The sequence below is a fragment of the Ceratina calcarata genome, unplaced genomic scaffold (genome assembly GCF_001652005.2).
Source record: "Ceratina calcarata isolate Rehan_Ccalc_2016 unplaced genomic scaffold, ASM165200v1 scaffold145.2, whole genome shotgun sequence".
Lineage (NCBI taxonomy): Eukaryota > Metazoa > Arthropoda > Insecta > Hymenoptera > Apidae > Ceratina > Ceratina calcarata.
This window is the reverse complement of record NW_017135665.1, coordinates 277,259-288,846: the sequence shown is the minus strand read 5'-3', so window position 1 is coordinate 288,846 and position 11,588 is coordinate 277,259. Positions and strand designations below refer to the sequence as shown.

At 40.3% G+C, this 11,588-nt stretch overlaps 1 protein-coding gene across 2 annotated transcripts in view; it reads left to right on the top strand.

Moving 5' to 3' along the window:
• Positions 1 to 3,082, top strand: part of LOC108631143 (uncharacterized) — a 5,961-nt gene extending 2,879 nt beyond the window's left edge. The window contains exons 2-4 of one of the 2 annotated variants that reach the window (XM_018034880.2): positions 510 to 666; positions 1,392 to 2,484; positions 2,606 to 3,082. In XM_018034880.2, coding sequence (XP_017890369.1) covers positions 628 to 666; positions 1,392 to 2,484; positions 2,606 to 3,003 — 1,530 coding nt within the window. In that variant the 5' untranslated portion in view covers positions 510 to 627 and the 3' untranslated portion in view covers positions 3,004 to 3,082. Of the gene's footprint in view, positions 1 to 445; positions 667 to 1,391; positions 2,485 to 2,605 lie in introns of both variants that reach the window. The other variant, XM_026818915.1, reaches the window with a different exon arrangement.
• The last annotated feature ends 8,506 nt before the right edge of the window (positions 3,083 to 11,588 follow it).

Sequence of the window (11,588 nt, the reverse complement as noted above, 5' to 3'; positions counted from 1 at the left end):
CAGACATTTTCGAGAACATCATTTTTCAATATTCTACTATAAATTCTTCCTCTATAAAACTTAAATTATTATTCTTATCTGTCGTCAAGCTATTCATTTTTACGAGAATATATTGACTTCTGCCATGGCTAAAATAAAATTACTGAAGCTCATAAACAATAATTGCCCAGAGGATACTACGTGCCATCAAAAAGGGGAGGGAGACATTCTGGCTATTAGTAACGTTCTATGGAACAGCCTGTATCTTGTATTGAAATAATCGCCTTTTCAGACTATATAGCTATTTTACTATTTGTTAAATAGTATTGCATAGATTCAGTTCTCGAATATCTCATGATGAACTTGAGCTGACCAGAGTGCTTGGATTACATTGTTTAATCTGTATCGAATGTTTCATCGTTGTGAATGTCAGCTTTCTTAAATGATATTCCGATATCTGTGGTAGAACACGTCGAACATGTGTTCGACACCGGACTGGAGTTTCTGGCTATGATTCTTGCATGATTCAGTCGTCCACCTGCCGTGCTGGCTACGTTACACCGACCTACGTACATCATGAATTCTCATTAACTTTTGTCCAGAAGACCCATCCGTTTGCCAACGTCGCTGCTATTAAAAAACGAAAGCATGCATTTGATAAACTGGAATGTCATTTTGATAGTGACGGTAAGTCAAATTAATAAAATTAAATCAACTGATATTTTTCCTTCGTAATATTTCCAACTAGTACACTTCGCTATTACTTACTATTAACCCTTTCGCTACGGACACCGACTATAGTCGGTACAGTGTGTACGGGTGCCGACTATAATCGGCGTCCGAATATCTTTTGAATCTAATAGCTCGTACTGAACTAAATCCTGCATATTTTACATACGAAATAAGAATCTTCAATTTTTTTCTATTGGATGGTAAATAAACAATACAATACAATACAACAATACAATACAAGTATTTGTAAGGCACAAAACTATAATAGAAAACAAGGATTATAATATAAAGTATCTAAAAAAAAAAATATAAAGTGATCCCGCGGAACGGACTGCCGTAGCGAAAGGGTTAAAATATGTATGGTATTTAGTGTTTCATCATATGACGTATTCTAGTGAACTAAAATATTCCTTAGGGCTTAGATCCTTCTTGCATTTTCTAACCCTTTATTAATTTTATTATTCATCATATTTAAATCGGATTTGCAATATCAAGCTCTAATTCTTCCGGCGTTATTTTGACGGACCTTGATACATCCTTTTCTTTTTCATTAAAAACGGACATACATTCAAAGATCTGTCAATTTGACGCTGGGTGTGATCCTATCTTAAAATTTCTATAATTCTCACGAAACTTCTTCATTCATACAAGTAAAACAATTTTCGATTCGATTACCGCAGTTTACATTGATTTCCACGGGCATCGATTCGCTGTCGAAGAAAAACCTTGCTCAGCTGCCAGACCAACTTCAGAGGCATTACACCTCGGTATCAAACCAATCGTTCAACGTTCCATCGTATTGGGAGCACATTTTGCGGGAGTTCGTGTTCAAAACAATATCGCCGCCTCCACCAGGCAACAATCGACTCTATAAAAGTCTGTTGGAGGCGCCGTTCTACGCGGGCCCGGTTCCGGTAGTCGCCAAAGACGCCAGCAGCGTCGTGCTGTCGCGGGGCGACGTTTATTACCAGCCGAACGATCGTTGGTTGTTTTGTCAACAGGGGTGCAAAGATTGCGATGCGTGTCTCGAACAGACACACCCGGTGGTCAAGTGGGTGCTAAGGAGGATCAAAAGAGTCTCGTCCTACGGATCGAATAGACATGATCTTCAATTGACGATCGTGCCACAAATAGACGGTAGCTACCACATGAGGACATTGTGGCCACAATCGTACATCTACGTGACCTCGCAAGGAGAACAGGATGAGTACTTGAGTGATAGTTATCGTAATGATAGAACCGCTTACGTCGCGGTCGAGGACGATTTGCCTGGACCGCAGAAGAAATCTAGCAATTTTTGGACGTACACGGACAAGGATTCGTTACCCGACAAACAAACAATGGACAAGTTGGACTTTAAGGGACGTACGAAGGCTGATAAAGAAGATATTGCAAGTACGACTGTGATGTCTGAAAAAGAGGAACAGGGAAACGAGACGAAGAATGTCCCGGTTCGACAACCTCAAGTGAAATCCGAGAAGCAGAATTCAACGTCAACGGATGCAGTTAGATCAAGGGAGAACGGGAGAGTAAAACACTTGATACCAAAGTTGATCCTTGGGACTGATCAAACGGGACAGAAGCATTTGGTGCACGTGGTACCTGCCGACACGCCGATCAACTCGAGCTTAATGAACTCCCTCATATCGAATGCGTTGAGTTCGGCCGGGCAGAATAAAACCGCCTATCAACGCATACTTCGTAGGATATTCGATTCTTTAAACAGCAATAGACGGTCTATCGAAACATTCCTGGAGCCTTTGACTTCGATGGGTAATTAAAAATTTACTGATTTTGATAATTAGTGGGGATAGAGTTTCGTAGAAAGGATTATTCGAATTCCTTTATGAAGAAGATTAAATTGCATTATGGGAATTGTCTTTTTTATGCTTAGGGAAAGCGAGTCAACAAGCCGAAGAGCATCAGCTACAGGAAACGAGGGGTGGTTTTCCAGGATGGAGGCAAGCTGGTTTTTATCCTGTACGCAACAAGGGAAGTCACAATGAATCTTCGTTTCAAAAACGATGGCCTTATACTATAAACTGGAGCAAACTACGTAGTACTTCGAACAATAGTGAATATCCTTATAAGATAATAAATAATAATGATAGTTTTGTTACACTGAATAACAGTTTCATTTTGTATCCGAATGGAGGAAATAATTTTGTGAAAGACAAGCGTGATAGATTTAAATCTGGATTGACCATGCTCAATAATACGTTTAAAAATAATTTCCAGGGAAATAATATCACTCGGAAAACATTAATAAGTACTGAATCAATAAAATCATGAGTCATTTAGCTTTTTTTATAATACACAAGAATTCGATTAGTAATTTGATAATAATTCATATTATAATGTAAGTTGTGTATATACATACGTCAGGAAATCTATTATCAATATGTATATAAGATATAATACATCTTTTAGTGGATTTACAATAAACTAAAATTTGTTTTTCTGCAAACAAAAATTCATCATATATACAGTTATTTACATTATTTACAATCTTACCTGCAAACAAAAAACGACAATTAAAGTTTATTATTGTCATCTCTTTATTTTGTCTATAATTAATTTTTGTCCTGCTCTTTTCCACTAACACGTGTTCGACTGTCTATCTATCTCTTTTTAATGACCTTATTAGTCATTCTCTATGATGAGAGCTACACAAAGACCGCGCGGAGTGCGACAATCTTAAATTAAAGGAAATACAGTACTTTTACTTAAGAAGAATACTTCACGTTCTATATCCTCCATTTGATTAATTAAAGCAACCTGAATATCCGATAAAATAAAATTCCTAAGCCGAAGACACCTGCCCTTTACTCTAAATACACAGTGATAAAACAAGCTATGCTAGTTGGTCGTGGTATTTAACGTCGCTTAAACAGCGTAAGCCCGCGGGTGCGGATAGCACCATCGCTGGCACCGCTAAGAGGATCGACGATCCTTAATCAGACCTGGCGCGATCGTTTAAAACGATTATAACCCTTCCTTGTCCCACGGTCGCATCAGTCCCGCGCATTAGTTGAGGGGGTGATTCTCTCTGGCTCGTGTGACCTTCGCAAGCGTGCTCTCGACAACCCTCTCTCGTCGTACGTAATTGTATGCCGTATAGATAGGTACTCGTGTGTACTCCGTAACAAACATTGTAGGTATTACCGTACCCTCGTTGCGTGTGTACACGCGTTTGCAGAGAGATTCGTGCTTGCTGAATTTGTCGAGTGTTACGTAGTCGATGGAAGAAATTTAACGAAAGAATGAATGTTCACTTTTGTAAAGAGATTTGCCCTTTATCTTCCCTCTTCATTATCCCAGTTAAACTCGGTAATTTCGAATGTCTTGCTTCAAGATTACCGGACAGTCGGAGGTATTTTACAAATCCCTTTAATTCTTACCGTCTCGCCTTTCGGTCTTCTCGCGAACTTCACTGTTAGAGGCAAACCCTGATCTCTCTGTACTAATTATACGGTTCGAAATTTTTTCTGTATCTGGCGAACAAGAAGAGCTTTCACAATAGTATTTTCAAAATGGAGAAGAATTGCGGGCAAACGAGGTGCGTAAGGAATCAAACCATGGTAAGGATCGAGGAACGGGTGTAAGCCGGCGTTGATATTTAATTAAGGAGGATACGGGCTCGAGCGGAGAAAATGTCAGATGGCACAGGCTCGGAGAAACTCTCTCCTGCTATGAAAAGAGAAAGAGAAAGATGAACAGGTCTGTGTTTCTTGTCTAATTATCTACCCCTCGCGTCTTGCCAGCTGCATTCACTTTCTATGTCTACCATGTGCCACGCGATTTTGTCCCTTCTCTCTCCGTTCATTCCTATTTCTTCAGTCCAACTTTTCCCGTTTTCTACCCGATTTCGTTACCCGGTAGTTTCTCGCTTTTACGTGACGTTAATTTTCTTCCGTTTCCTTACCCATTTCGTTTGCCCAATTCTTATTGACACTCAGAGACGATTTCAGACGTCGTGAAGGAGACAAGATTCTATTTCCCCAATTTCATCATCTTAGGAACTGCGAATCGCGAAGGAGAACCGTCTCGCTTCTCGTTGAAACTTTTTAATTAGATCCACCTCTTACGCCCGATTTTAAAACATTGTTTTGGTAATGGTGGGTCAATTTTATAATCCGTATTTACATCGCTTCGCTCGAACTGAATCTTTGCGGGGCGGAGGGAAATTTCAATTCGAAGACATTTCCCTTCTCTATTCCGCCCACCGTTCCTTTCGACCCTGTTCCTTTTTTCTGTCCCTCCCTCTTGGCAGCCTCTTACTCTCAGCCCCAGTTCATCCGCGGGCTTCCTCGAAACCGCGCGCGCACGCGGTGCAAAACGATCAATTCGATCGCCTCTGGATTGGTTTTAATGAGTTTCCTTTCAGCACGGTTTATCGAGAATTGCGGCTGCTTTCGTAGAGCCCCAGAAACCGAATACGCCGGGGAAATTTCGATGGAAGATCTTAATTAAAGACGCTCGGCTAAAAAATGGGTATCATCCCCGCCCTCCAACGATCCCCATCCTGCCGACAGATGAGTTTCAGACCGAGATTGGTATTATTGCTGCATCGACGCGACGAGGGACTTCTCTGTGCTATGATCGTCCTGTCCTCAATCTCATTAATGATTGTGTATATAATTCGGGAAACGGCCGCGCTCTAGCGATCGGTCGAGAATCGAGAGGCGCCGCAACGCGACGCTTCGCGCCGTTCCTTAATGGGATCGCTAACGAGATTCGATCAAGGAGAAAAGTGGCGTCGGTTGATTTTGAATAGAATCAGGGTCTTGTTTGACCGAGCTGAATGGTAATTACGAATTACTTTCTTCGACAAATTTTCCCTCTACTGGTTCGCGATTGTTTGTTAATAATTTGCGACTGGGATGATAGAGTTCGGATGGAAGCGCTCCTCTCGTACCAGATTCGACATTCCATAGAAATGATTCAGTCTTGCGAGTTTATGATAGAAGCATTTAATTGGCGACTATTTATAAATTATGTGAGATAGACTTCTGAGGTTTGTAATATTTCTTACCGTGTTGTTAGCAGGAAGATACATGATGAATTACGTAATACTTTAGGTTTTAACCTTATTCCTATGTATTATAGAAAATGTATGATACACCTATGAATCTTTTTTAATTACCTGTGGTAGAATTACTCAGATTTACTCTGGAATTCATAGACATGTGCAAACATGTACATGAATTAATATGTGTAGGGTGTAAATAAAGTGAAATTTTCAATGTTGATTAAACTCGAATGATAAAATTATAATTAACGTCAGTTTGTACAAATCAAATAAAAATTATTAATCAAATCAGTTAATTACCATTCCATGTACAATATCTGTTTTACATTTTATGATCGTTAAATTAACATTAATTAACAAATTTAATTAACAAATTTTTATAAAAATACTTATTTCATAAGATAAAGTGGATGCATGATGTAAAAATTATTACAGGTTTTCAGACAATGGAAATATGTATACTAATTAAAAACCGTCAAGATTACTCTTACAAAATTGATTATGCATTGTCTTCTCTAAATATAATTTATGATCTCATTTTATAAAACAAACTTTTGCAATGCTACATTAACTATTTTAGCTACTGAACTCCGTTTCATAAAAATTTTAGTTTTTATTTAGATGCTGCTTTTTCCGTATCGTAACATTGGATTTAATTGAATAAAGTAAACAGCTACAAATTCGATGAAATAATCCTGAAGCAACGTGAGTCTACTTTCACGCGCGCTTTGTTCCTATTACAGTAATTATTATTTACGCCTCAACTGTAAAGGGAAACAATGATGCGCGAGTCACGCGCGCAGACTCGAATTAGCTCTCTCGTAATTAAAGTATGTTTTTTCGCGGATAATGATACGGCTAGACGCACGTGGACCTGCAAAGTTAACAGGACAAATTATATTTAACCGACGGATCCTTCCTGTGGGAGAGTCACCGCATAGGCAGCGGTGAAATTACAAGTGACGATGCTTTTTTCGAATCATAAACGATCCCATACATGTTTCATGTTTGCTCGCAAATTTAATATTTAAATTTAATATTGACATGGCATATTTTGCGTGGAATAAATACGCATTCATGGAAATCTTGCTTAATTAACCTATGGTGTTTCCCTTTTTTCGCTTCGTGTCAACGATGTTAACGTTGAAAATTGTTTCCCGTCACCTCGTTTTTCATACGTCGTTCTTTTTCGGCTGCGGTTACAAACCAGCGACGTGCGAAATTATAAATTTCTGATTGTCTAATATTTAAAACACCACCGCTCGTTGTTTATACATAACTATGTCATACCTCGAAAATTCAAGGACATGTGTTATATCCCTATGTAAGAGCCACGCACATTTTCATTTGCCGTTTTCATAAAATACGCGCATATATGCTTCGTATAATTGTATTTTACATACGTTATGATAATATTCCAAATTTAGGGGCTAAATAATTCTTGTATTACTTTTAAGTATTGTTTTTAAAGGATAGAAGAAAATCTAGATTGCGGTTGTTAAATTGAAATTGTAAATGTTTTATTTGGAATAAAAAATTCTCAGTCTACTTATTATGGTTGAGCGAAAATTTTTTAAGATCGTGTCGACAACCAATTATGTCCTTTACCTTTGGCAAAGCTCTGAACGTTTTCGAATTCTGCACTTTGCACTCCGCCGCGTCGTGTACACACGGGGGAGTTCCCAAGCAAACCGGGATGCGAGGTGTTCCACCGGAAATGAGGGGACCGCGAAACGAAAAATAAATCGGTCGGAAAAGAGGAGAGGAGAGGCGTACGCCAAGGAGCACGGGCTTTTAACGGTAAGACCGTGAAGGTTTCCCAGGCTGGGTCCGATGGGAGATTGAAACGCTCCTGGACGCGTTCAAGGAAAACGAGAGAAATCGAGACCGACGGTAGATTCTCGAGACCACGCGAGCAAGCAGAGTGTACAGCAGAGGGAGGCTTGTCTGGAAGCGATGGAAAAGGCCGTTTTCCATTCTCAGATATTTAAATCCGTACCGAGAACCGAAATCCCGAAGACAGGGGGCGGGTGCTTGTCTGGAACAGTGTACCTTGAACGTTGCACTGAAAGCAACCCACCAAAGCGGAGAAAAAGAAACGGCGGAGGGTGGCAATGGGCGCGGCAGTTCGGAGGGAAGGAGAGGAGCTACTTGTTCGAGCGTAACGTGTATTCTTGTCAGAGTGAGGCCGAAAGACGTAGTGCTCAGACTTTCGGTAGCCTTTCGCGGAGGAGGACCGGTCGGAGAGGGCTGCTGGGAGGAAAGAAAAAAGCGGCGGGTGAGAGAAAATGGAGGATAGGAAAAAGAGGAAGGAACGAAGAGGAAAGAAGATTCGGAAGCTGATTCTTAATGGTGTGGGTGTGCCGGCGAGTGGAGGAGTAAGTTTTAAAAACATCCCGCCCAGTACGGCTTCTGACGCTGGTTTTATCGTTGCCTGTTTGCCCCCTACCACGGGCCGTGTCAGACTCCGCAGTGAACCCGTATCCGGGCAAAAGCCTTTTCCGGCTTGGTACCCAACGGTATTCTCGCACTTCACGTACTGTTGCCCTGTAAATCCTACCGAAAAGCATCTGCCTGGTATCAAGGAACACGTCCGCGAAGTGACACATGAGCGATCTTCCCTTATGTTAGAAAAGAGGCATGCAATTTTATTGCGACCTCGGCCAAGCCACAATCCTGCTGCAACCACCGCCGAGAAAATAGTGCACCAGGCTGCCGTCTTTCGCGAAGAGAATATGCAGGATTAATGATTCCGACTGGATTAATGTGAAAAGAAATGAATAACGTATTCTTAAAAAGGAAGTGATTTATCAAATATACTTTGGATGTGAAAAGAAAATACAATCCGCCGTCAGAGATGAAAATTATTTGGCAAACCTATTTTTAAAGAAATGTTACCATTTCGGATGGACGCCCGAGCATATGACATGGGAAAGATTACAGAGACAAGAATCGATAGGCCGTACCGTCCCTAAGTCTGCTAGTGGACTCACGACATCAGTACAACTACCTAGCTAACAGACCCATACCTTAAAATTAGACGCGAGAGTGTCAGGACGTTACACATGAATTGATAGGAATGTGGAACGGAAGTTTTGTAGTTCTTCTATATCGTCTATTTACGAGTTTAGGAAGATCATCACACAAATATCTAATTGCTCAAGCTTACGAACTATATCTCGGTTAAGCGAAACTATTAAAATCTAGAATCACATCAATTTACAAATGGAATGTTGAAAAAGTCCGATACATATTTTTCACACTTCACAACGGAAGCAGTTCTACGCTAGAACCAACACTACGCCAGATCCGATGGAACCGACCGAAGACGATTCCGTTAGAGGCTGACGGCATACATCAACGCGCGACTACGACTCGTTTCATTCTTCGGCCGTTTTTGCGGTGCGCCTTCGACCGACAGGGGAAGATTGGATATTTCTTTCCGGAAAAGGAGCGCGCACCTGGCTTTTCCTTCGACAGCCGAGTCGAGTAAGACGTGTGCACGTCAGAGAGGCCCATGACTCCCGTTTCATTTTTTTTCTTTGCCGAACGCAACTTTTTCGCGACCCAAAACTGTACGCGACTTAAGAAGGAGGAAGGGAAAAAGGCCGATAACACGCGAACCGTTTCGTTTAAGGCAAACGGAGAGAACGAAAGGGATGGCGAGCGTCGAGAGACCGAAGGGTGAAACGTTCCGGGAACGGATGAAGGGTGGAACAACTAAGAACAACTCGATCTATCGACATCCTATTCCGTTTCCTATTACGCGAACGTCTGAAACACGCGACTTATTTGCTTTATTTTCATATGGAACATTCTTTGGCACGATCTCAAAGGAACAGTCGACGAGCCTGTGTACTTCCGCTTTGCACCATCCCTCCAGTTCTGTCTCACTCTCTCCCTTCTCCTCGTCTCCCTCTACCTCGTTTCATCTGATTCCTCGCACACGATTACCAATCGACCTGCGCCGACACAACTAATATCCGAAATTTTTGTAATTCCTTTTGCTGGTTATTGAAACAGTCTTCTTATCAGTCCCACAGAAACGAACAAGGTTTCCTTTTTCCATCTAATCGTTTGATGCACCTAGTGGATAATTGGAGTGGAAAAGTACGAAGAAAGGTTTTATCGATGCACTATAGTGCAGCGTCTTCGGTCTTACTTTATGTCAAACGACTTGTCACCCTCGAATTAGATTCGAAACGAACGCGGTTGTTTTGGTAATTTGGAGTCGCGAAAGTTTGAATGGTGGTGGGAATAAGTTCAGCGAGGATTCAGCGCACGCCGCGCCGTGCTTCACCTCATCGTGGCGACGAAATATTTCATTATTTGCAATTATAACTCTTGTTGCCTGGGAACTTTCGTCTCGCGAACTAACCGTTCGAAATTACCCGTGTTTCCTCGCTTCTTGCTTCTTCCTTCTTCCTTCAATTGCTCTCTATTACGCAGAACGAATATAGCTTCGCGTGCTTGTTTCAATCGTTTCGTTCAAATATCCTTTCATCATTTTATACAAGATATGTATATTACACTAATTCAACGTGAAATTATTATTACGATTTTTGTATAGATAATAATACTATTATTACTTTTATAATAGCAATTTCCAAATCAGACAAACATGTTTCAATTCGTTACGATATAATGGAAGATTATAGAACTGTGAAATCAGTTGAAGTGCAACACTTTTATGGCAGTGGAACTCTGTATGATAGAATTTCCGCGTTTTATGGAATCATCGGTGCAGAATCGATGATGTTGGATTTTATTTTGACGTTTACGCGAGCATCGAACTGTGTAATCAGCAAAGTGCCGCGCGACACGCAGAGCGTTCGTATATATTCTTGTACACGTTGGCCCGTTCAACGTCTATTCAGTCGAAATAGAAATTCGCGAAATTAAATAGACATCGCGTTAATGATGATGACGGCGACAATAATGACGATTATACGGTTTAAGCGAGGCTGCATAAAACACGCGTACATATCTCGGCATTCCGTAAACGCAGCATCATTAGTGTCAGCTGGTTCGCGTAAACGAATTCTATGCGCATTCGGCTCTTGTCGCTGTTGTTCCTGCATTCATTCTGCCCCTCAGAACAGATATTATAATTTGTTGTTATCATGTCGGAAATGTTGTCACATTAAAATGTGATATACATATTTTTCCCAAAGTCCTGCTTCTATAAACTTAAAAGTTTATACTCGAAAGTCATTCAAACAGGTCAATTTTTTTAAGGATGTATTGGCTATACAGTCATTATATATACAAAAGTTTATGCACTTTAGAAACGCATTTTTTAAAAAGAAATCAGACGTCGGAAGAACAATGCTAATAATAAACAACAACAAAAATTTTTCGACTTTTTCAAAATTATCGTTTTTTGCCAATAACTCCCAAACGAATGGGCTTAGGGGGAAATTGTATATGACCATTTTGTAGAGGACGACGAGATCTACAATTTCTGTATAAAAGTTGTTTGCTAGCATTAATATTTAACAAGTTATTGACGAAAAACGAAAAAACAGTTTTTTGCAAATTACTCGCTAACTATTGACGCTAGGGCATTTTTTTAGACTGAGGTTGTAGATCTCGTTGTCCTCTACAAAATGGTACTATACAAGTTTCCCCTAAGTCCATCCGTTTGGGAGTTATTGACAAAAAACGAAATTTTTTTCCAAAAGTTCGCCGTTTCGACGCTGAGATGGTCGGATTTTGTCAACATCAATAAAATGCCAAATAATCATACGTAACTCGTTAAATATCGAAATTAGAAGGAAAACAACTTTTATTCGAAGCATTTTTCGAAATTTTGAAGAAAAAAATTTTTCGTCAGCGTCAATAC